The 27,934-nt window shown below is 29.6% G+C and overlaps 1 protein-coding gene across 1 annotated transcript in view; it reads right to left on the bottom strand.

Annotated features, from left to right (window-relative positions):
* The window catches only part of LOC142319312 (proton channel OtopLc-like), a 49,061-nt gene that overhangs the window by 4,557 nt on the left and 16,570 nt on the right, over window positions 1-27,934 (bottom strand). The window contains exons 5-12 of the mRNA XM_075356447.1: window positions 22,815-22,941; window positions 20,668-20,874; window positions 18,107-18,267; window positions 16,482-16,659; window positions 13,271-13,539; window positions 8,002-8,241; window positions 5,272-5,486; window positions 2,565-2,876 (exon numbers count right to left, since the gene is read on the bottom strand). Of these exons, the coding sequence (XP_075212562.1) occupies window positions 2,603-2,876; window positions 5,272-5,486; window positions 8,002-8,241; window positions 13,271-13,539; window positions 16,482-16,659; window positions 18,107-18,267; window positions 20,668-20,874; window positions 22,815-22,941 (1,671 nt within the window). The 3' untranslated portion in view covers window positions 2,565-2,602. The remainder of the gene's footprint in view (window positions 1-2,564; window positions 2,877-5,271; window positions 5,487-8,001; window positions 8,242-13,270; window positions 13,540-16,481; window positions 16,660-18,106; window positions 18,268-20,667; window positions 20,875-22,814; window positions 22,942-27,934) is intronic.

Genomic DNA, 27,934 nt, shown 5'->3' with positions numbered 1-27,934 from the left:
GATTAATAGTAGAAGGAAGATTAACGAAAAACAAACCAACATACAGGCATTTATAGACCTAGAAAAGGCTTTCGATAACGTAGATTGGAATAAAATGTTCAGCATTTAAACAAAATTAGGGTTCATTTATAGAGATAGAAGAACAATTGCTAACATTTACAGGAACCAAACAGCAACATTAATAATTGAAGAACATAAGAAAGAAGCCATAATGAAAAAGGAAGTTTAACAAGGATGTTCTCTATCCCTGTTACTTTTTAATCTTTACATAGAACTAGCAGTTAATGATGTTAAAGAACAATTTGGAGCCAAGGTAACAGAGCAAGGTGAGAAGATAAAGATGCTATGATTTGCTGATGATGTAGTAATTCCAGCTGAGAGTAAAAAAGATTAGAAGAAACAATGAATAACATGGATGAAGCCCTATGCAAGAACTACTGCATGAAAATAAACATGAACAAGAGGAAAGTAATGAAATGTAGTAGAAACAGATGGACCACTGAATATAAAAATAGGAAGAAAAAAGATAAAATTAGATAGAGGAAATAGAATTACTAAAGATGGACGAAGCAGGAGCAACATAAAATGCCGAATAGCACAGGTAAAATGAGTTTTCAGCCAGAAATATAATTTGTTTAGTTCAAAAATTAATTTAAATGTCAGGAAAACATATTTGAAGGTATATGTTTGGAGTGCAGCTTTATATGGAAGTGAAACTTGGACGATCGGAGTACTTTAGAAGAAAAATTAGAATCGTTTGAAATGTGGTGCTATAGGAGAATGTTAAAAACCAGACGGGTGGATAGTGACAAATGAAGAGGTGTAGCGGCAAACTGATGAAGAAAGAAGCATTTGGAAAAATATAGTTAAAAGAAGAGACAGACTTATAGGCCATATATTAAGGCATCCTGGAATAGTTTCTTTGGTATTGGAGGAACAAGTTGATGGGAAAAATTGTGCAGGCAGTCAACATTTGGAATATGTAAAAGTAATTGTTAGGGATGCAGGATGTAGGGGGTATACGAAAATGAAATGACTGGCACTAGATAGGGAATCTTGGAGAGTTGCATCAAACCAGTCAAATGAGTAGACAAAAAAAAATAAAAAATATGAAGAACAACAACCTCATAATATTTCAAATTTGATTTAGTTCACTTTTATCCTCTAAATTTACGACACACATAAATGTATCTGCCTACTGCAACATTTGTATACTGGTAACATGCAAGTGCGATGATTCCTCATAATTATTTTTTTAAATGCACTATACTTTTGACATGCTTTCCAATGTTTAAAATATTTTTTTCTTGAAGGTCATAAATTTTTGTCAAATATATTTACTATCAGAATGTTTGGTTTGATTACATGGGTAAAAAGTGGGACATTTTTACTTTTGGAATGATTGTTAACAGATATATTAATACACCTGTACAAAATATACTTTTACTATTATGAATCTCTATAGAAAACAAACAAAACAATTCGGGGTGTCCTCCCATGCAACAAGAGTGATCTTGCTAAAATAGGCTTTTGACAAAACCCTCATTTCAAGTATTAAATGACAACACAGTAGCAAGAGTGGACTCATTTCAAAACAAAAATCCCCATTACCGTTCAGCATATATCTAACTGAACAAGAGAAACTTTATATAAGGAAGTAGAAGCTATGCAGTACATTAAGGTTGGATAATAGCCGAGTTCATCCATCTTACTTGATCTAAAGTGATAATATGTTCTTACCATTTACACTACTCGTTTTGGAGGAAAAAGAGCAAACTCAACAAAAGTAACATTGCCATTAGATACTCTCCATCTAATTTTCTTTAAAAAAATATTTTTAAAAGAACTCTACATTTGTACTGTTCCCCTTGTTGCATGGGGTGTCTCAATTCATGTTTGTTTATTTGGAATATCTATAGTTAAAAATAAACATTTCTTTCTATAATTTATAATAGTACAAATAATAGTTATCATCTCCCTTAAAGTTTGTTCATTAGAGAGGAAAAATTTGATTGGTATAAGGATCATGCTGCCTTTACCTTACTAAGAGAAATTTTTATATATCCACCTTATATGTAATAGATGTAGATTAGGTAGTAATGGTCAATCTAGGTTGGAAATTTCACTGGTTTAAAAGTTTTTGGTTAAATTTATGTCTTTATTGAGCGCCCAAAATGAAAACTCGGTTTAAATGTTTTATTCTTATTCTAAAACCTTTGCCAAAAACTCATTTTATAATGAATTATAAGTACTGTTCATTAGTCAATTTATAATTTTTATTATTATTTCTCTTTTTTTAATTAATTTATTAACTTATTTTCTTAAAAATACCTTTTCCTCATTGTCTATTAATGACGGCTGTTTGACACTGAAATTGCCATCTAAGTTTAGAATTTAATGTAACATTTTTGTAAACTATTTTTGAATATAATATTGTTTTCTAGTTTATTTCAGCAATAATATTTCACACATCTTTATTTGTATATATTGCTAAATTTGCTATAAGAAAAGAAAAAGAGAAAAATATAGAAGATATTTTTTTTGTTTACCTATTTGTTACTAACCTTGGAAGAGGTGTGTCCAGGGTATTGGTAGCCCTGTCCTACATATAGACAGGTTTCATTTTATATGCTCGTTTCCATATTTCACAAAGGCAGACAGTGGAATGGAAGCGGTAAAATATTGCCAATGGCATAGAAACATGAGTTATAATAGTCCACGCCCATAACCCATAAAAGTGAAGTTGTATTGGATGACTCTCAGCTCGTGACTTTTCTAGTGTATTAATAGCCCACATTGCTAAATTTGTTACCAAAAGAAATGTTACAATTTCACGACCAGGTTTACGACGTATCTGTTCTGGCGTTACACATGATCTATTAAAACAGAAAATTAATTAAAATATAACATAAGATTAATTTAACTAAAATCAACCATGTATAAAAAACAAAAACATTTAACTAGTTAATATTAAACTAGATAGTGTTTTATGGACTGAGTAGAGGGAAAAAGGCACTAAAACCATAGAGATTATAAAAAAGATAGAAAAAGTAAAATGGATAAAAAGTAAAAACAAAATCAGTGGGAACTATAGAAATAGTAGAATATTTTACAAATTAAATATCTATAATCAAGTTAAATATCTACAAGTTAAATATCTATAATACAGCAGTCTCAAAAAGTCTTAATTTATTTTACTTTTGTGATGTTCCTACAAATTTCTTCCCTAGATTCTGCTTCTTTAACACCAAAGTTATTTATCTTTCCAGTCACAGTTTTTTAGCCACTAAAATTGCTTGTACCAATCTCCTACGGGAATGGCTTTTTAGGACAGTATTCTGATAACTCGTTATCCCATAAGCTATCCCACAAGCTCACCTCTCCGTGGCATGAGTGGTAGCATTTTGGCTTTTCATCCGGAGGTCCCAGGCTTGAATCCTGGTCAGACATGACATTGTCACATGCTACAAAATTATCATTTCATCTCATCCTCTGAAACAATATTTAACAGTGGTCTTGTAAGCTAAAAAAGGTACAAAAAGTATCCCACAAGCTTATCATCGTTAATAAATATTTATTATGCTTATGTATAGTCACATCTAAAATGTAATATCACCTCGTAGGATTCACTTAAAAACTCAGAATGACTTTATAAGATAAAAAAGTTTTATTTGTCACTCACAGTATGAAATGTATAGACTGATCATTAGAAAATTCTTCTTCTTCTTTTGATCCCTAGCTGGCGTTTGGATTGGATTGGGTTCTAAGCCTGTATGCTGCTGTGGGTGCCAATGGTTGTTTGATTTCACTAATTAGTGCATACTTCTAAGTATGACCATGGATCGCCGCTGTCCTGGCCTCATTAAGGTTTAGCCTGCGGCTTTTATATTATCATCAATTTGCTTGATCCACATTTTCTTTGGGGCTGTTTATTGAACTGTCCAATGGGTGGGGGATTCATGCCACAGGAGTTTGTATGGTAGTCAGTTTCCATCCATTCTGCTTCGGCTTGCTTCTTGCAGCTTGTTTGCTCATGAAATTTCTGCAGGCATGACTGGATGACTCTCATGAAAACTTTGCCAACAATTGATAGAAGACTTATGTCATGGTAGTGCTTGCAGTTGGAATGATGACAGCCTTTTTCCAAGTAGCTGGTACCTTTTCCATGCACCAGATGGTTTGAAGGAGCATATGTGCACTGAAGCAGAACAACACAGCCTTGATAGACTGTGCAGTGACCATATCTCCTCCACGTACTTTTCCATAAAACAGCCATGGATGGCTGTTTTAACTTCTTCAATGTTTGGTTTGGCATCAGGCATTTGAAACTCACGTGGCTCAAACTTTTGTACTTATATTTATGAATGTGGAATTTTTGCTAAAAAAAATCAATTAATCTTAAAACAAATCACTTAAATAAATCACGCACTCTCTTAAATCACTTAATCTTAAAACAAATAATACTATCCACTTCTATCAAACCAAATAACAGATCTCTTTTTTTGTGTAAATCTACACAATACTTTGGCTTAGAAAAAAAGGTTTCTTTTGCTTCTATTAATTATGCCTCTGCTGCCATTTCTTACATAAATTACTGAACCATTTAAAAATCATAACTAATTTATTTAGAATATAATAAACGATTTTCTTTTATAAGAACATTACTTAGTCAATGAATTTTTAAATAATACTATTTTAAAACCCTGGATTTCTTCATCCTGTTCAACATGTATATAGACATTGGCTCAAATAATTTCATTAATGCTTTCTGAAATGCGTACTACTTTGCAATTATTTTTTAAATTTAGTATCTTTATAGATTAAACTTAATTATTTTGTGTGTTTATATTTTAAATAATAATTAATAAAAGCTTTAATTACATCTATTTTTTTTATTTTATAATTCATTGTAATATTGCTCTAATCAACATTTTACCATAGTTTCCGTCAATGGGGATGTAGTCCCCTTTTTTGCCTTTAGAGGTACATATCTACCCTGATGGGACCTATCTTATAACTGTTTATTATGTACCAATCAGAGTAAGATTTGTTAATAATAAGTAGCAGCCTACTTTTATTTTGGTATTGAAAATTAAACTTTAAAATTTCTCCCTGAAACTGAAAGTATATTAATGAAACCATACAATGAAATAATAAATTTACAAAATTTTTCTTTATAATGATGGTATAAAAGAAAGATAACCTGAAAAAATGTCTTTAAACTGTATGTAATGTGCAATTGTATGTATCTTTAAATTAAAAGTAGATTACCTTCTTGACGCATCGAGTACAAACATTGTTTGACATAATGTTTGTAACAGTGATGCTAAAGCAGTTATTAAAACCAAGAGAGTGTTTTCTTCTATTGTAAAGTGGCCACCAATAATTGTGAATGTACTGTAGATAAACATGCCTGTCTGTGCTCCAATCAACAAAATGTTATCCAATTCCAAGTTTCGAGCACCATCATATTTTAACTGCCGGACCTATGTAAAGTTAAAGAGATAAAAATGAAAAAAATTACATTTAAATAAAGTGAAATTTAGAAGCAAGTAACTGAAACATAATTCTTAACTACATAAATATATTTATCACTACATAACTCACGCAAATTATAAATAAAAAATTCTAAATAATATAAACTGTCTCTTTAAATCAACTTTATGAAAAAAGAGGAGTTCTCAATCAACACATTTTTAAAAACTCATTAAAGTTTTTCATTCTATTGAATAGACTTGTTTTGATGATTTTGTTTTTATTTTGTGATGGAAATTATTTTGGTAGTTCCATTGTAAATTTTATCCACTTAAGTGAAAGTTTTGTTTTAACAAAAATTATATTTAAAAAGAATTAAAATTATTGCTTTAAAATAGTTTAAATAGAATAAACTTTAAAAAAACAAAACCAACTTATAAAAACAGCTTTAAGAAGTAAAAAAGCAAAAAATATTTTCAGTTGTTTAATAGATTTTAATTATTTTTAAGTGAGTGCCAGATTAAGAATTGTTTGTGGTTGTTTTTAATGTGGTGTGAAACTTCTAAAAGCCTAAATTTAAAGAGAATAAAAAAAACTTTATCTTTTATTTTATGAGGAATGTTTGATAAAGATGTGCCAAAATAAACACAATTTTTAAGAAACCGTTTTTTTTTTTTTTATTTCTCAATATAATTTAATTTTAATTCTGCAATCTACGCCCTATGATACTCAAGTTTTTCAATCCAATATTTATGATACATTTTATTGATGTTTTGGCAAAAACTTCCTCATTTCACATAAATCTTGTTCCAACAAACTGCTTCTTCATATTTGGAGATAAATAATAGTTTGAAGGTCTGCTAAGTCTGTTGAGTTCAGAAGAGGATGTAGAAGAATTTTTTTTTGTACAATTTTGTGGAAGAATTTAAACAGTTTTACTGCTGTAATAGAAGAATGAGCTGGTACTGGTGTACTGTCTTGGAGAAAAAAAACCTTCTTTTTCATCAAATATGGAAGATTTTCTTCATTTCCCCTTAGATGAACTAGTAAAAATTCTTAATACTGCTTGGTTATAGTTTTATCCTTTTTCAGAAACAGAATGAAGATAAGGTTTTTCTGCTGATGGAACAGATTTCATCTTCTGTGAAGCAAGTTCCTGGCAAGGAACAGACTGCAGTCTGCTGTTTTTACTCTTCCTTGGTTTCAGGTCAATAATGATGTACCTAAATTTCATCAACTGTTATTAAATAGCGTAGAAATTCCTCTCGATTGCACTGAAACACCCCAAACTGTGCTTAGAAATGTTAATTTGTTCATGCATTTGATCAATTACAAACGAGGTATCTTGCAGACAGTTTTCACATAAGTAAATATTCATATAAAATATGATGCACTCATTCATTTAAGATGGCTATTGCCTTAGAAATCTCATACACTTTCAGTTTTTTATCCTCCATCACTATCTCATTGACTTTTTTAATATTCTCTGCAGTTGTAATCTCAACAAGCTGTCTTGGTCATTAAGCATCATCTGTGCTTATATGATCACAATGAAAATAACCAATCCGCTTGTAAGCTGTTCCAGTTGATGGAGCTGACTCATCATAATATTTATCTCGCTTGGCTTTGGTTTCCTTTATGGTTTTTCCTTTCAAAAAGTAATGTTTGACACCAGAAAAAATTTTCATTCATTCATTTTTCATAAATCAATAACAGAATTATGAATGTGTCTGACTGAAGCTTAGTGTATGCTACTAGTGAAAGGCGAAAGATGTGTCCACTAAGAATCACTTCAACAATGAACCCTTCACAGTTTTTGGATGTTATTCTGTTCCATTATTTTTAAAACACTATTTCAATATAATGTATAGTTTTCCAAAATTTTACTCTCCAAGATCTTCCAGCTGTTCTAGAATTATCAGGTTATAAGTAGATGCAGTTTTATCTTTCTCTATATTCCTTTTTAAGTAAATTAATGTTTTGAATAAAAATTGATTTCAATTCTTCTGTTGAGGAAACTGATGTATAATATATAAATATCATATTGTATTTATTTTTTTTTTTTCAATTAAAAGCTTTCCATTTTTTATTTTTAAATATAATTAACCTAAATCAATGAAAAAAATAATATAAACTGTTGTATTGGATAAAGACCAGACAAGATCATCCAAAATGCCTCAAACTCATCCAGACAACATCCAGAATGCTTCACAGAATAGCATACTTGGAAAAAGGATGTAAAATAAAAAAATAATTACCACTGTCATTAAATAAACCATTCCCCACACATCACTGAAGTAAAACCAATGTTGGATACAATTTCTATATGGTAACCATTTTGCATTTGTTGATGATGATGATGATGACCATAAAACAGTCATATAACTTTACATAAAGACTGCAATCATTATGGTTATAATAATTATATTAGGTATTTGCAGAATGCATTTTTAAATTTATACTTATAAATTATAATTTTACTAATAATAATATTTCTAAAATTAGTATTAGCAAGATCGTACTAACCTGTATCATGCCAACAAGTGTAGCAATGGTGGTCATACAATACAATGACAATTCACAAATTGTAAGCTCCATTACAGCAAAACTTACGAGTTCAGGGCGAGAGATAAGAACAAAGAAGAGTATTAAAGAGATAATTGTGAGAACAAGTATGAGTATTCCAACAAAAAGACCTTTATGTGCCTGAGCACAATCAACTGAATAGTGATGCGGTGATCTTTTATAATGAGAAAGAGGCGCTATCTGTAAGAATAATAAACAAAGAAGTTGTTAATTATCACTTATTAAAATTATCTAAAAATAATTTAATAAACTAATTAGTCTCAATTATTATTTAGAGTTTTATTATACGCTGGCTGCAGGGCGTGCCTCTGCAGCTAGACCCTCCAGGCAGGTTGCCCTGGCGAGTGAAATGCTATAATTAGGTGTCCAAAATTGATTGCCTCTTGTGTAAAAATGGTTTTTTTTTTTGAATGATGAAAATTCATCAAGGAAAAGTGAAAAAAGGATTTGTCATTGTTCAGTAGGAAAAATGACACATCATTAGGAAATAAGTTTTAGGGAAGGTTATCATCATTGCGTTTTCTAAAACCAAAATAGCTTCAAAACAAAATATTTACTTGCACTTTTAAACTCTTCTTTTCAATAAACAAAAATCACTGTTCCACTTATCAATCTAGACCCACCGAAATTTCTCTAAAAACATTTTTCACTCATTTCTCACTATGCTCTGGAGACAATTTCACTTTCATTCCATTCAATGCTTTTACTCTTGATAATGCAACGTACAACTGTCCATGCCCAAAAACTTCTCTTCTCAAATCAATACCAACCACTTCAAAAGTTTGTCCTTGAGACTTATTAATCATCATATAAAAAGCTAATTGTACAGGAAACTGAAGTCTCTTCATTGAAAACCCTTGTGTACTCTCATCAATCAAAGTTATTAAAATCAAAGTTATTATTAAAATACAAACTGTTTTTCCTTGTTTATCTCCAGCCAAAAGTTTGCACTTTAAAACATCATTCTCCATTCTTCTAACAATAAGTCTTGTTCCTGTGCAAAAGCAATCTTTTATGTTCAAATTTCTTAAACACGTGACAATCAAATTCTTCTTTAACTTCAAAACACGAGGAGGCAAACTAGCTGGATTACGCTTATTTCAAACTTTCATATTCACATTTTCTTTCTCGCCACCACAATCTACATTCAAATAAGTTTTTCTTCCTCATCCATCATTGCCAAAAATTTCTCATTATGATTATCTTCCAGATAATAAGCTGATAAAATTGCTCTATCTCCCATCTCTTTATAATCTTTATTTTTCCAAATACTTCTTCATACAAACTTCCTTCAATATACGATCGGTTTAGGCATCTTTTAAAGATTGCACACTCTCATCGTTTTCATCAAGATCCATAATATCCATATGCAAATTAACTCAATACGAGAACTAGAAGATTAAATATAAATTAAATTAATTAATTTATTATTTATATATAATATTCAATTTACGAAACAAATTATCGTAATACAAAACTAACCTTCCTTGACAGAATAACAAAAGATAAGTTGACTTCAAAATCAATAAATTGCTAAGGAGGATGTATAGGATTCAAAATTCTTCTAATTTTGACCATTCTTGTTTCTTCTAATTTTGACCTTTACACATTTGATTTGATTTGACCCACATATTTTGCCTATATGTATATTTAATTGGTTTAATTGTAACTACAAGAACAAAAACAAAATCATATATACGATTCTAAATGGATAATTGGTAGTATTTTTAGTATCAATTTATTTGTATCGAAAATTGTTGTGTTTTAAGATCTGCTACAATATTGATTGAATGAATTACGGTAGTAACATTTATTAATTTATTTTATAATTATTGTTACTGTTGTTATTTATGGTTTATAAATATTTAAGGAAAATCTATGATTTTTTGATAGGCAGTATGTTTGATCAAGTAAGTATGTTCTCTGACACATACAAATGCCCTTTAGTAGGTTAAGTTCTTACTTCGGAATGTGTCCATAAAATAATGGTAGGGTTTCTAACAGTCAATAATGGAACAAAAAATGGCAGAGACAAGAAGTAAATATCAAAATGAAGAGAAATGTCCAAGCTATTGACATATGAACAACTAAAACTAGCGCTGCTCCCTGTGTTAAAAGTTCAAACATATTAAACTTGTTAGTCACTACAATGTTGAAGAAAGATTACTGCATTTTTTGGCATACTAAATTTGAGTCAGTTCCCCACATTTACACATGAATGAATCAGAGTGTGTTTGGTCAAGAATCACCACCATTTGAAAATAACATTCGCCAATGGGAACGTTCGCCAACTGTTGAATGGACTATTTATCTGCATAAATAACAAAAACAAAAAATAATCAGAGCAGAAGTGCTCTGCAGAGTTAGGTGTCCAAACGTAACTGTTCAAAATGTTTTAAAAAGCTGAATATTTTATCAGTAATAATATCCACTAATATTCAATTGTTATGAATACATCCACAAGATAAAATTAAATGATTTGAATTCATTACAGAAATTCTGGATAAGTTAGATCATAACAGAGAGTTTTTAAACAAGTTGTTTTCAGAGATTTCATCACAGAAACTAAAAATACATTTATTTATACATGAAATAAATACATTCATTGATGAGTACAAGGGCATAACATGTAAATATTTAACGTATACATGTCATTACATTATTAACATCTCCAAAGTTAATGTGTAATGTGCAATTGGACAAAACAGAATTATTATTGGTCTCTTCTTTTTTGTAGAAAAACTTATAAATTAAAACAATTTTCTAACTATGTTAAAAGAGTACACAGTGCTCAAAATACCAGAGAACTCTATTTTCCATATTTCCACAGGTAAAGTTTGCCACATTTAATGTTGTATATCCACACTTAATATTCATATTAAGTAATAATTATGAATTTTAATTACATCTATTGTTTATTTTATAATTAATTGTGTATTTTTTAATGATGCTCATCCAGTTTCCCTTAATACATACAGGCCAATAATAGGGCTGTTCCTTTTTTCTTATCAATGGAGTAGCATATATACCCATTTCTAAAATGATTTAATGTATTATTATGTACTAGACCTGAATAAAATATTTATTTAAAAATTTTAGCAATACTACTATTTAGCAATTTTAGTTAATATTTAGCTAAATCATGAATTTCAAAAAATGTACCTGAAAATGTAATTTATATATAAACCTATTAAGTATTTCCACTTTAACATCTTTATCATCTTATTTCCAAAAAATACCAATAAGAATTTTTTTTTAATTTACTCAGGATTGAAGAAGTATAAACTTAAAAATCTAACATTATATAGGCAAAGGAAAAAATGGAGAACAAATAATCAAAAAGGAAATTATGAAAATAAAATTATTAAAAATTATAAAACAGTAGTTGTTTTTTCAAAATTTTTTCAGAACTAATTATCAGTCCTTTCTTTAATGGACATTCTAGTGGCACTGTTATTAATATCGCCCATCTTAAAAAAATTAAAAAAGAAAACCACTTTAAGTTTTAAAGTATGTAACTGAATAATATATTACAGTACTTATCTTGTATTTATTTTGTAACATATTCTTTAATATATTACACAAAAATGTTCATTAATATGAACATATTTAATTAACACACAAAAAAAAAAAATTGAATTTATTATCAAGTTTCATAATAAAAGAGCACTAGGAAAATTGTAGAATATGCCTTATTTTTTATAATTTTTCAAAATATTTTCCACCATACCATTTTACACTTCTCCATTCTTTGAAACTAGCCTTCAAAAATACCCTGCCATGTTTCGTTGAAGATCTGAGCACAAACATAATCCTAAGCCCTTGGGGGATAATCACTTGTAAAATGCTAACTCTTTAATCTGTTCTTTACCTGGGGGAACAGCTTGGTCACATTGATGGAGGTGATGACTGTATAGGAAGGGTGCTGTAACAGTTTTATTCCAGTGCTGGCCAAATACTCAAGCAAACTTTGGAGTGGTGTGCTGGAGTGTTATTGTGGTGAAGAAACTATGTGTCCATCCTTGAGTTTGGGCGCAGCTTCTTGAGAGTTTTGACAATTTTAGGCAGGCAGTCCTTGGTATACCATTTCTCTTTAACTGTTTTCTGAGTTTCCAACACAATTCACTGTTAACACATTAAAGAATATGGTCACCATCTACCATCTCTTCTTCACTGATCTAAATTTTCAAACAACCATGGAGGTCTTTTCATCTTTGAAAACTTTTTCAGCATTTCACATCATGAGAAATGATGTACCATCTGATTGTCAGTCAAGTTATGTGACATCCAAAGGGTACAAAACTTTTTAACCTGAAGGAGATCTTGCAGAATAGCATGAACTGCTGGTGCATCAATGCCCAAGGACACCTCTATTTGGTGGTAGGACACACCTTTCTACTCAAACATTTTTTGTGCAGTAGCAATATTTCTCTGTCACAGACAGTTGACTTGATCTTAGAGCATCCTCAAGGCAAAAATTTCCTCTTTCAAATTCTCAGTACCACCTAAATACTGTTGTACGGTGAAGCAATCCTCTCCAAGCACAGGAGTCATTTCCTCTAAATACTTAATCAACACATAAAATTTCCCCATAGTTTTTGACTTTTCAGTTTTTCAATTTTCAGTTTTTGACCATGACATCACTATTTCTTTTCAATAAACCAGCTAAACAGCAAATGACAGTGAGACAGTGACTACAGCAGCTACACTGCAGGTTAGAACCTACCTAAATATGCACAGACTTGATCTGTAACGTCGTATTGCAAAACTTTCCAAACGTTAATTGTGTTCCTTTATAGTAGGGTTATCTAACCTCTTCAAGATAGGCACTATTAACAAAAGTGCTATTAAAATAAAAAAAACAAACGAAACCATTTCCTACAAAGAAGATACTAATAATTAGTTATAAAAGAACAAATTTCATTAATTTGAAAGCGAATCGATTATAATTATTAATAATTTTATAGTGTCATTAAACCCTCTGTCATGCTGTTCAACGAATTATTAGAACATTTTTTTATTTCATGCTCTTCCATAAACTACAAACAAAAACAGTATCTAAAGCAAACACAAAGTAATTAAGAAATGTGAAATTATGATTACTCAGAGAGTATTTCAATTAAAATAAATAAATTGAAAACAAACTAATATTATAAAATTTTTCTTAAGTATATTTAAAATCTAAAACAAATAATGGTTGATTACTGACCTTATCATATCGGTCAACTGCAGGATGAACTGGATATGACAGTCGACTAATATTTTTCCACATAACATACAATATAGCCGCACAAATTAAGCTATATTCAATTGTACATGGAAAAAGAAATGGACTGGCATCTTGCACAAGTGACCCAATAATATTTGTTCGACGACACTCATATATATGATGTGGTCCCTTTAATCCTCTTGCTACACGATGCAAAATTGGTGCAGTAGTAGTAGTAGACAATTTATTAAAGGCTGTAAACGGATAGACTGGAATTAAAAAAAAGAAAATATGTATTTACAGAATATATAAGACTCTAACCTTCACAATAAAAGGAAAATCTATAAATGTTTAAGCAGGATTTGGAGAACAGCCTGCAATCTTCTATCTGATGATTTTGAGGACATCCTTAGAATATAAATGTCCAGTATAAGGGCAGGGTATATTAGGGTGTTCGGATATTCTTGAGATATAATATTTATACACTTTTGACACCCTAAAGACATCATCTGGAATCTGATTACTACATCTTTATACATCCTCATGTACCATTTACAAGCCACACAATATCAAATGAACATCAAAAATGACACAACTATGAAGTACAGATGTAGGTTGTATTATATTTGTTATAATATACAACTGAAATTCCTTTATTCTATTGTTAGGAGCAAAATAATCAGATAAATTTTCACACTAAAATTACAATAAAGTGGTATTGCAAATGAATATGAGATTTATTAAAAAAAAAAAAAAACACTAAATGAGCTGAAGGTTTGCCTCTGTCTTTGTCAACCGAACTGTCAGCTGGGTTAAACAGGACAGGCGAGTAAGGTTTATTGTATTATCTAACCAGATGACATCATCCGATTACTAATAACAAGATAAATTTGTATATAAATTGCAAACACATTAAGAATCTTGTTGTTACAGTTTAATTGTAAAGAAATGCGTGCCACGTAAAGGTAATTTGTTTATACTCATTTGTATTTTGGTTTTACATATGTTGAATGCATTATCCTGTGTACAATACTTTTTTAGTTATATTCTAATATAAGTGGATCTTTATTTTCTTACATATTTTTAATGTTCTCTATGTTATAGCAAAACTTAAGAGGATCTTCCCAAGCTTGACTCTCCATAATCAAGCTTGGGAAATTTTATGGAACATTAATCAGTTTATAGAAAGAGAGGCCAAACAGTTCCAAGAACAGGTGGTTCCAAGCATACCATTTATTATTCTTGTGAAAAAGTGTATAGAGAGAGCTGCTGCTGCATGTGGGATTTCAGCCAGGACTGTTAAAACAAGTAGAAAAGAAAAGAATATGATGTCAGAGGGTAAATGAATGCTCGTTTCAAACCCCCAAAAAATATAGATGGGAAAACAGAATTAATAATTTAGAAGATTTCAATAAATGTTTAGTCAGGCGAATTGTTTACGATTTCTATTTGTAAGAAAAAGTGCTTCCTACAGCTAAATGTATTCATAACAAACTGAAAGAGGCTATTAATTTTCAGGGTGGTATATGGAATGTCAGGGAAATGTTGAAATCCTTACCATTTTGATGGAGAAAAACAAAAAAATAATAGAAATATTCTCATAGAAAATGATGAAATATGAGAACAAAGAATAAATTATTTAAGATATATTAAGCGTTACAGAGAAGAAAAACATCCCATTTTTTATGTAGATGAAACATAGATTTTATCTTCTCAAATCATAAAAAACAAAACATGGTTGGATGATTCTGAACAGAATATGATTGAACATATAATTGTCCAAGGAGGCCCAGCGATAATTGTGCATGGTGACAGCGAAATGGGATTCATAAACAATGCTCTGTTTATTTAAAAGTAGCATGTCAAGTAGAGATTATCATGGCAACATGAACTCTGAAAATTTCATGAAATGGGCAGAAAACAAACTCTATCCAAATCTTTCCTCACGGTCAGTTGTAGTGTTGCATAGTGCTAGGTACCACAATAATCAATACAATAAGGCACCTACCACAAAATCTAAGAAATTGGATATGGTATCTTGGTTACAGAAGAAGCAAATACAGTTTCATCCTAAAATGCTTAGGAACTTTACAAACTAGTTAACCTGCACAAACCATGGCATAAGATATTTATTTTGGATGGCCTTCTGAAAGCTCACAGTCACAAAGTCATTGGTCTGCTACCATACCACCAGGATCTAAAACCCATTGAAATGATATGGGCAAATGTAAAAGGATATGTGGCCCAAAGAAATGTTATGTTCAGTTAAATGCCACAGTTACACTATGTGAAGAAATAGTTTGTAATATAACAGAGAAGACTGGTCACCGATGAGGGAATGTGAAAGAGGTAGATGATGAATATTTGGAAAAGACAATGATTATTCATCTATAAGTGAAAACGTTTTCGGCAGAGAAGATTTAGAAAGACCTTAACAGTAACAGTTTCTACATTATGGTAAGTCAAAATAAATATTTTTGCTTTATTAGCATTTATTTGTAGTTAAAGTAAAATAATTAAAATAAAAACAAGGACAAAAATAAAATACATATAAATTAATATGTGGAGTTAATAAATTTATATTGTGTATAATAATGTATAAAACATAAGAAACAGAAAGAAATGAGTATCAGCAGACAATGCTTGTTGGCAAGGGGTAAACTTTCAGATCACGTAATGTATCTTTAGGCACTGTTTATCCTATGTAAAATATCAGTAAGATATTAATCTTGTTCAGCAATATTTCAAGGTGTCTTCTGAAAGACCTGTACTTGAGATACATATCACACATATAACATGTATCTACATATCATAAGTAAAATAGATAATATTGTTTCATGATATTATTACAATGTAAATGAAATATATGTAAACTCATATGAATGAGTTTTGGATGTTTTACAGACACGATATCAAAGTTATGAATTTGCACAGAAAAAGAAAAACCTGTGTCTTAGTTCTTATCCTAGCTAAGAATAATTGCAACTGAAAAATATAATTAAATCTAAAATAATTAACACTAAGTGATCAAATTAGATAAATAAGATTTAGATTGCTTCTCAAAAAATTTATTTGATGTAATAGAAAACAATTTTAATAATTGTACAGATATTCAATCGAAACATATAAAAAATAAAACTTTAACTTACACGAAATAATGTGTAAGAAAAATTTTAACTGATGAGCATTGTATTTCTTGGATGATACTAACTTGTATGAGTGGTACGGTGGGCGACCTCAATAGTATTGTTGGCTGGATTATAAAATGTTAATATTTCATGTTTCGTTTCTTGAACTAAAACATTTAACCAGACACTAAGATTTGTTCCAATCATATGCATTAATCCAAACCTTGCTAATATACGATGTCTTGTTACTCTCATCTGTTGCTGTAAGAAAATAAATAATTACATAAGCTTTTGAATAAAAAAAAGATAAAAGAGTATTACTACTGAATAAGATATGGCTATCAACTCTAAAAAGATTCTTTGTTGGTAGCCCATCATGTAGTTGAAAATATCTCATAATAGGAAGAACTTATGCCTAGGAACTTTGTTCTAGTTCAAGGACATATACACATTATAGAAACTCACCAACATGTTTTATGATGAGCATCCACTAAAGGGTTAACAAATCCTTCATTTACATATTTAATAAAAATTTTGTCATTGACATTATCTTATCAGTGTATCCTTATAAGTTATACTTGTTCTCTTTAATAAATGTTTTGATAAATTCATTCATTTAAAATTTCATAACCAAAATAAGATTCATACATTTTAACCCAACTTTTAGTGCACTCTTGCTGCTAGATAATTGATAATTTCTATTATATCATTAAAAATGTTACATTTTCATATTCTGTGTAGTATTATTTAGAGACAATGTTGTCCCCTATCTTCTAGACTTCAGATTCATTGGAAACAATAATGGATTACAGGCCTACACAGTGAATATGTAACTCTTAATAATTTACTAATTACTTTAAGTAACTTACTAGTTCTCTTAATAATATACGAATAATTACTATTAAATACCACTCCATCGACTTCTGTGGTGGAGTGGTGGCATCTCTGCCTTTCATATGAAAGTTTATGGGGTCGAATTCCAATCAGGCTTGGAATTTTTTCACTTACTAAAAAATTTATTCTTGCCATCAAGTAACCGTAATTGGGTCAAAATAGCTGTTGTTAATTAAAGATTAAAATATAATAATAACCTTGATAAAGATTCGTTTGTCAACATGTTTTACAAATTAATAATTCAAAGAAAGAGTTGTGGTAAACAGTTACTGGAATAAATTCCTAAATAAAAATAGCTGAAAAACCATTTTTAAACTACATATGAATCTCATCTTCTAATCAACCATAACCAATAGATACAGACATTATAAAAAGTAAATAGAAAAATAATTTTTGTCAATTATTTTTTCACTCATTTATTTTAAGATTCTTTTTAAATTTATCTTTCCTAATTTCCCTGTACTACTGACAATGATCAACAATTGAAACTGGCACTAGTTTTAAATATTTGTTTGTAATGGTTTTTGAAACCATTACAAATGAATTTATATGATTATATTTAGTTTATTTAAAATATATATGTATGTAAGTAATCTCATATTAATTTTCATCATATTAAATATAAATTATACATGAAAATACTTCGCTGAAATAATATACTGCAAAATCTTACACTAAAAGTTAAATTTTAGAATGCACTGATAATGTAAATATTTAAATTTTGTTCATAGTAAATACAGAATTAAATAATAATTTATTCAGTTCAAAATAGAACTGCTTAGCAACCAGAAAATTAAGTTGATCAATACCTTACCTCATCATTAAGAAAAATGAAGTACATCTGGATGAAAATAAATGCCATTCGTGTAGCAGGTGTAAGCGCAAGTAACATATTATGGCACTTTGTTTCTTTTTCTAGTTCAAAATACTGACCAAATTCGAGTCCTGAGTAAATCATACTACCAATGCCAAATGCTGCAAAAAGAAACCACAAATACTGTATTGAACATGATGTCTAGTTTCCTGTAATTAATTAATAATAAAATCACCTACGAACACACTAAATTAACGAGCATTATATAAATTTATCAATTTATATAATAAACTTTTTGAATTCATGTATTCATCTTTAATTACAAAATACCGTCAGATAATGCATTATTATTTTTATTTGTAAAATCTGACAGTAGTCATGATTGGCTGAATTAAATATTCATTATAGTTCTGGTACTATAATTAAAACAGGTGTGCCAAATTAGATAGTTCATCTTCAAAATTTACTTATACATTAATAACATTTATATTTTTAGGTATAATATTTTTCTAAACATTTAATTTTGTTATAATTTATTTCTAACAATCTAGATTATTTTCTACATTTTTAATTCTACGTCCATTACATGTAATGAGGTGGTCAGCAACATAAAAACACACAGCCAAGGTTTGATAAAAAAATATGCTAAATTTTAATTTTTCTCAAAAAATCTTTATTTACTCATCAATATTGATTTTGTCACCTTCAAAGTACTCCTTTTCAAATACAATAAATTTGTGCCAGTGCTTTTTTCAATCTTCAAAGCACCTTTGGGACACAAAATCCGGTATGGTGTTTAACTCCTTCAGCAATATTCTGTTTTTATTTCTTCAATGTTGGCCAAACATCACCTTTTTATAGTTATTTTCGAGTTGGGGAGTAGGAAGAAGTCACAGGGGGCCATGTCCGGTGAATACAGAGGCTGCAACATTGTAACAGTGTTATTTTTGGCCAAAATTTTATGAACAAGCAGTGAAGTGTGAGCAGGTGCATTATTGTGGTGCAATTGCCATGAATTGGTTCGCCACAAATTGGGCCATTTTCTCTCGTGGCATGAAGCAAACAGCATGAACTTCCAGGTAATAATCCTTAATGACCCTCTGATAGTGATTCAGAAATTTTCCATAATCATTTTCTTTTTTTGACGTTGTCACTGGTTACTGATGTACTGGGATGCTCATCTTCAACTTCTTCATGGTCCTCTTGGAAACATTTGTACCACTTGTAAACACTTGTTTTATTCTTAGAAGAATTGCCAAAAGCAACATTCAACATTTCCAATGCAATGATGCACTTTATTCCATTCTAAAAGCAAAATTTAATGCAAATTCTTTGTTCCAGTTTTTCCAGTTCTATAGACTTTCACAAATTTCCTTGTTGCACTACTCTTGTAGTAATAATGAATGAAAATCATAGTCATTTCCAAAACACAGTGTAGAATACAGACCTTTGCCCACATTCCAATGCTTCCTCGGTCATCCTCTCACCCTTCTTCATAACAGAACACAGTTAAGAGTCTGGGAATTCTTGAATCCTCCATTCTTCCTATATGTTCCTTCCATTGCTCTATAATTTATTACATCAATTATGGAAGTAGTATTGAAATCTCTTCTAATATCCACATTAGATATTCTATCTTCTGCTATACCTTTAAGGCCTCTTAAGAAATTCATTTGGTGGCTTGTGTAGAGTCCTGCTTCAATGAAATTCTCCTGCCTCATTTGGTTCTTGGATCAAATCAAAGTCCAAGAACAGACTTAATATGGATTAACAGACATTATATTGAATATGAGATTCAACTTTCTAATACTGTGCCCAATATCAAAAGAATCTGTAATTCTAAGACCCAAAAATTTCAAACTCATTCAGAATGTAATTTTACAATATAAATTTATATAATGCACTGCTATTTTATTTTATGATTTTTATGTGTTTTGTTTTAAACAATTACAATTTTAGAATAATCTTTTATTATTTTCTTAACGCTTATATTCACTCACTTAATTTACTTATCATTTATAATTATATCAACCTTCCAAGTTGATAATCAAGAAAAATTCCAATTCCATTAAAATTTCAGGATTTGTGAAAGCTTCATTGTAGAAGTTTGGGAAACACTGATCTAATCCATTAGTTCATTAAAAAAAATATAAAATTACTTTTTTCACAAAATTACAACTAATTAATGCATTTAATGTATACGTTTTAGTTTTTTCATGGGCATGAGTGTCTTCATCATCTAAATCTTTACTACTTCTACATGCTTCTTTACAAAATTTTTAAGGTTTTGAAAATATACAAATATATATATATATATATAATATGTGTGTGTGTGTGTGTGTGTGTGTGCATGAGATAAATATTTGTAAAAGGCTAAGGAGAAAAGTGTACAGTTAAAACTTTATTTATTAATAAAAATTTTTAATTAAATTTAGTCTAAGTAAGAAACAGATTTTTTAAAAAAAATGTAAAAGATTACAAGCTATCACTAAATTATCATCTACTCAAATAAGAAACTAATCATTCACATGTTATGAGAAAGTTTATAGAAAAAAACATACCAACTGCTCCCATACGCAAATAAAAGCTCCCATAATGCTGAAATGGAACAGCTGTAGGCTTCATATTATTATTATATCCTCTATAAATATGACTTTCGGTTGCTGTAGTGCTCATTTCAGTGTCTGTAACATAATTCTGCCGAGTATCCCGTCCACTTTCACATTCATCACTAGAATTGGTTGAAGAATTCTCATTATTTGCCCTCTCTAAAATAAACAAATTCATATTATTTACTAAACCACAAAATCATTATAAATGTGTATAAATCACACCAACACTGAATTTCAGAACCAAGATTTAAACAGTTCTTATTCATTTTATTTTTGTAAATCAACCTATAAAAAAAGTTCAGCCCTAAGTTTATTAACACAGGTTATTTATATATAGGTCTGCTTTATTTAACTGATAGTTCTATATCTAATTTACATAAACATAAAACTATCCAGTTAATAGTAATTTTTTTCAATTAAAACATTTATTTTATGAAATATAAAAATTTCACACAAATTCAGCTTTAATCTTTTTATTTGCATTAGTTCTATTTTATAATTGAGATGTAATAAGGAAAATGATTGCTAAATAATAAAATAGGTAAAATACATTTTCCAGAGTAGAGAACTTACAGAATGATAATTATAGAATCCTCAATAAAGAATGATAATTATGATGGTCATTTAAACATTAAAGAGACTAATGACTGTAGAAAAAGTAATATTTATTCAGTGACTATGAAACTAATGTTACTTTTAAACATAATCCTTGGCTACATTTAGGCCCTGATTTCAACTTTATGTGAGCTTCCTCATTTTAACAATAAAGAACTGTTTTCTTTTGTGTTGTAAGCACCATTCTTATTCTGCATTCTTGACTTGCTCATTATTGTTATACTTGGTTCCATGTAAAAACTCTTTGAGATGACCAAAAAGAAAATCTGATGTGCAAGATCAGAAGTCTAAGATGGTTGTGGTAACACCTCTTGGTAAAATGTTGAATAGCTTTTGGTATGACTTTAGAATAGCTTCCTGTGCCTTTTGAGCAGTATAGGAGTGGGAATTACTGTACAGAAGAATTATGACTTTTGAGAGAGAACTGAAATGTTTTCTTCTAATTGTGGGTTTCTTGTTGTTGACTGTACGTTGTTTTTTCTAATAATCGCAATAAATTGGAACTTCATAAATTAGTATCTCTTTACTGAAAAGCAATGTCAATATTCTTCCCAGGGTAGGTGGTAGCTCAGATATTAACCCAACAGACAATTTTTGAGCTACAGTGATACAAAAACTTAAAAAAAACATATAACAATAAAATTAAATTTGGTAGAAATTTTAATAAAAATCTGACATCAAAATATGCGAAAAATTTATTTAGAACATGGAAAAAAGAAAAGAATTAATTATTTAGAATAAAGGAATAAATATAAGATATTTACTATATAAATAATTATTTAATTTTCCCCTTTATTTTTGATGATTAAATATCTAAATTTCTTCCCTTGAAACAATGAATATAGTTGGGTTGAACGTCTACAATTGACTTGAAAAAGAGAAAGCCCAACAGCAATTAACTCTTCCGAACTCCATTTTTTATTTTGGCTGGAACCTTGTAACAGCTGCTGATAGACAACAACACAATTTTTTGTAGCATGTGAATAAATGCAATGCCTGACTGGCAATTTATTTGTTTAATTCTAATAATTTAATACTAAATAAGGTTAAATAATTTAATACATTTGGCCCTCTGTATTTGATAAAAACATTTCTTTATATATTGTTCATATAGTATGCACTGTCATGTAAAACCTCATACATCAGACATTTTTCACTATATAAAGAGATTCTTTCCAGTTTATAATAATCTAGTAAAAAATAGGGAGGTAATGGTAGGACTTAAAGTCATAATAATAAAGAAAGAAACAAGACACTGATATAGTACTGGAACTATTACCATCTTAACATATCAGAATTATGACATTGAATATATAAATGCAAAAGTTACTTTCGTCATGACATAGTAAATTCTTTTTATAAGAATTTACCGCAGATCAATTATATATATAATTGATCTGCGGTAAAGATGCAATAAAACAACGTTTTGAAAGCAAAATGAAACACAAAAATAATTCCAATAAAAATTATAAAAAACTTACTTAAAGAATCACTATTTCCATTTGTTGTACTGTTATTACTTTTTGGTTTTGGCTCTTTTCTGAGTAACATAGCATACATATAAAAAAGGAAAGCCATGCTACCCAAATACAGATATAAGTAAAAACCCTGAAAAAAAAAGGAAAACTTAATTTATTATGTGTATTTATTTCCAAATAAGTTAATTTATATTAACTTATGTATTTCCAAATATTACAGCATTAGCTCACACTCAGTGATAATTACTAAACATTGTCTCTGCTTCTCTTTTCTTATTTTTATCAAGATGTACATATTTTGCCTTTTATGTTTTTTTTTTTAAATGGCTTTTTATCATATGGGCAGGATTTTTTGTACATCAATTGATATTATAAATAAAAATAAATATTTTAATATAATATAAATAAAACAACTTAAAAAACATACCACAAAATTAAAAAAAAATTGTAAGTCTTCTTTAAAGTTTAAGATTGTACCTAGTTAAGTTGTAACCAGCTGTTGGTTCTCCTACTAAGTACAAGCAATGTACATGTGTTGTTTCCAAGAGAAAGGGGTGTATTAATTTTATGCTTTACATTGCTTGTACTAAATCTATTTCTGGAATTAACATATTGCAACTGTTTTGGAAACTGGGCAGTATTCAATCCCTAAGAAATAATTTCTTTATTGTGGTTGACATCCCTGCACTGAAGGTCACACAGGACACTTGTTCTCTTTTTTCAGTTCCAAAGCCATGCTAATTTGAAGAGATGCAGTTACAGAAGTGAGCAGCAATTAATGACATATATTTGGTGCACAAATGATAATATACAGGACACATAATGCCACAAATAATGAATAAATTTTGTGAATATTTTAACAAGGACCTATCACAATGCTAATCAAGAGTAGTGTTAAAAAAAGGCCTTGGTAGTATATGAAAGAAGACACGAATGAAAATTGTCACCAGCACCAATTCAATTAAGTGTCTTCAATTAAATCTATTTTTAAACGAGCAGATAAACTTAACATACTGTGATCAACAATGCATAATTACATTGTAACAAGGTCGGTATAATGGACCTGTGGATCTGAGTAACGGATTCCTACCAATTAAGAAGTAAGTAATAGAAAATGTAATAATGGGAGGAATCCAGAAAGGGACTCAAAGAAACCCTTTAGTAAAGGTAACAGATTTGCATAACAATTGTCCTCTGTAATACTGCCTACTGACACATAAACACATGTTGTTTCATGAGAAGAATTACCAGACCAAGGTTTGGAATTTCATGAGAAAATGAGAGGGCAGTCGATTATTCTAATGCTTCGAATTGGGTCTGGTTTGATAGGTAAGGAAGATAAGAATATAAATACTCCAGGGAAGACCAGTTAAAAGTCAGTTCCATGAGGAGAGTCTGCAGATGTGAGTCTGTGAGATGTAGTCGGGAATGTGAGTTCTGTGAGTCAGTCCATGAGACGTCAGTCAGCGAAAATATTCAGCAAGGAGGTCAGTGAAGGAGTGAATTTCAAAGTGAACTAAGTCGGCACAACTAAGGATTGTCACAAGTAATGGTTTGGTGAGTTACTGTAAGACTATAAGTAACAGAGATAATGTACTACATTTCATTAATAAACTGTTACGGTAGTTTTATTTGTCAACAGCACAGGTATTTGCAGTAAAAGAACTTTATACTTGTCTTTATCTATTGAACTATTGTTGTTAATACAAGACTAGTGGTTAAAAGTATTAAGACTAGCAGTCATGCTAATGACTTTAGTCAATGGGACTGGATTCTGGTTTTCTTTATTTATCTATCTGGGAATAAAACCTGACGATTACTTTAAATTCTATTTTGTATGTAATCTCTGTTTATTATTACTGACATTTATGATTATTGTAATCATTATTCTAAATATTATTGTGAGATGATTTTTTTTATTGTCTGTTATCATTATTATTCTGATTATTATTGTGGTTGTGATTACATCCTTTTTTTATTATTTGTTACCATTGTCATTATTAATCATTTACCTTGTTTTATTTACGTTTTTAAACAAATAAATTGTAATTATATAAACATTTTCTTTTGTCAATCTCTCAATATACTGAGCAGGCTACAAAAATTTGACAATGTTAACAAAGATTTGAATATAAAGACATTCGGCTTTATATTGAAAGTCTATTGTACTTTCAAATCATCTTCTTAACATCACTGTTGTTACATTTATATGTGTTTTTTAAATAAAACTTTCTGAAAACATTGTCTTTTTTTATAAATACAAAGAGGCAAACCAAGAATCTCCCACTAATCCTCAAATAGGTGTGTTGTCAAGTAGTTCAGGAAAAATCATAAGGAAGTCTGGATAAATTTAGCAATAGCTTGTAGTCTAATGAGAAAACATTGTGTCCGTAAAACATGGAAAGTAATGTTTGATATAAGCTTGTACAATCTGAGTTCGCCTACCCCTGTTTTGCCCCAGTGAAATCTACTTCCACCTTCTGGCGTGCCAAAAGGATTTTTTTTGTATATTAATCTTACTGTCAAAATTGGTGGATTTTGTCTATGAAGTGATAGTAATTTTTTGATTCTATAACAACGTGTTGGATTTTTATACATTAATTATACAGGACTATTACAAATGATCTTTCCGATTAAAAACTTGAATAACTCAATTTAATAAAACACAGATACATGAAAGTAATATGAATGGAAAGAGAAACTCAAAAAAATTTATATTACATTTGGTTTACATCTGGTGAAGACTCTGAGTCATGCGACAGACATTGAGCCTGTAGTCCAATTCCAACACATTCAACATAACATTGTAGCACATTGTAACATTGGACCACGCACTAATGCAATGGCCTCTATACTGCAAACAAGAAGATCATGGATGGTACATGGTAAAGGTGGGCAATAAATGTTTGGACGACAAAAACCTTAGAGAAAAGTCACCGGAAGTAAAGTCAGGGAAACATGGAGGCCAACACAAACATTCACTAACTTCATAGCCAGCACTCCCAACCCAATTCTTTGGTAGTTGTCTATTGAGTTTACATCTGACATCTAAGTGGAAATTGGGTGGTACCACATCCTGTTGAAAAATTAAACCTTGGATACCCTGTTCCATTCATGGATTTCAACTGGATGAATCTTCACCAAACTTTCTTCTAAAATTACTTTGTACAGCAATAACAGACTGGCAGACGTGAAAATCCAGCACACAAAAGCCTTCCTGCCTTCACTGGCAGCCATTCTCTTTCCTGTCACCCTAAAAATGAAATCAGTAACTATACAACAACTGTACCAACCACAAAAGTTTTACATTTTTCTTTCAATTGATGTTACTTTCATGAATCTGAATGTTATTAAATGTGAGTTATTCAAATTTGCAATCAGAAAGATCAGTTGTAACAATCCTGATTTAAAACTGCATCTCAAATGATCAACACTAAATACATATTGTGATTGTATCCATACCTAATGATTTCTTTTGTACTGAATTCTACAGTGTAACCAGATTATTTAAATCTACTAGTTATTCTCTGATTCTATCTGTACATATGATATATTTTTTGTTTAATCTAATATTTTTATTTATTTTGTGTAGGAATGTGATTTTATGTCACATGAGTGTTCTAGGTATTTTTAGTATTTTTCTAGGATGTCATCAAGCAACATAAGTGTATCGAATAGTCTATAGATCATGGCTGTAAAAGCAGACAATTTTACGTGAGGTTGGATGATTTGAGGTGTTGTGAAAGAGTCTGTCATTGCTGGTTTTTTGTAGCTTTTGAAATTGTGTTTTTGTTGGCAATTTTATCCATAAGTTTTTAAGAAAATTTTTCATTACAAAATAAGTTTGTCATTCCAATAGTTTATATATTAAAATGTTTACTATTTGCTTTTTTTATACTCTACCATTCACATGCATGTTAAATCTTACAAGTTATATTTATTTTTACAGCAAAAACAATGATTTAACTACGTTTACTAGTTCTTTACATATATATATATATGTATATATATAATTTACATATGTACACACATGATAAAAACAAAGTATGGGAAGCCTTAAATAACTTCATGACTCTTAAACATAGAAAAATTAAATTCAACAAATGGTCATACCTCAAAACTATTTATTTTTTGATAAGAGACCACAACACCTCATTCCTGAGGGGGCCCCCATGAAGAAGCAACTCAAAAAAATTAAATAGAAAGGATTGAATTATGACACATCATTTTAGATGTAATTATTTTAAGTGAAAACAGTTAAGGATTTGACAAACCAAACCAAGATTCATAACTGGTCTAGTTTCAAAAACCAGTCTTATATTGAAAAATAGGTTGTCTTCAGGTAGGAGCAATTGGTAATTTTATTTTTAACTCTTTCACTGCTGATAAATTATTTAAGAGGTACTGTAAACCATCTTTGAAATGAGTTGTTAAAAATATTAAACTGCCATCATTCTGGTTAGGATTATCAAACACTAAAGTTTGTTAATTCAAAATTTCTGTCTTTCAATGCCCTTTAAAATGATATGTCATAACCTTATCCTTTCCAATTAAAATTTGTTGACATACTCCCTGGTGGCTTTGGGTGTTTTGGTTTTATTCTGAAAAAATCTGGCAAAAAAGTTGTAATACTTTTCTGGCATTGGATATTTATTCTTATATAGTGGAAAAGTAATTATACATGATAAAAATTACCTAAGATTTCTTTTTGGGGTGGAGATAATTTATAATAAAGTTTTATTTTAAAATTATCCTTATATGTTTAAATAAACACAAAAAAATGTTTAAATTAAAAAAAAAACAATAAAAAATGTACAACCAATATAAAATTACCTAAGATTTCCTTTTTTGGTGGTTGGAGGGAGGGGTGGATTATAATGAAATTTTATAATATATATTTGTAGTGTATATTATTACTAAAAGTTTATTGCTTTTAATACTGTTAAAAGTTAAAATAAAACCAAAAACGTTTGGAAAAATTAAAAAACTGATATTTTTAAACTTTGATTGGCTTCTCCACTCTCAGTATCGCCCCCAAACTATTTATTTTGGATTGCTTGCATTACTAATTCACCTAGAAGAAATTAAAAAAATTGATTAAAAAATGTGCATTATAGCTTGTT

Source organism: Lycorma delicatula, chromosome 2 (assembly GCF_047948215.1).
Source record: "Lycorma delicatula isolate Av1 chromosome 2, ASM4794821v1, whole genome shotgun sequence".
NCBI classification, from domain to species: Eukaryota; Metazoa; Arthropoda; class Insecta; order Hemiptera; family Fulgoridae; genus Lycorma; species Lycorma delicatula.
The sequence above is the reverse complement of the archived record's forward strand: the minus strand, read 5'-3'. Positions and strand labels throughout refer to the sequence as shown.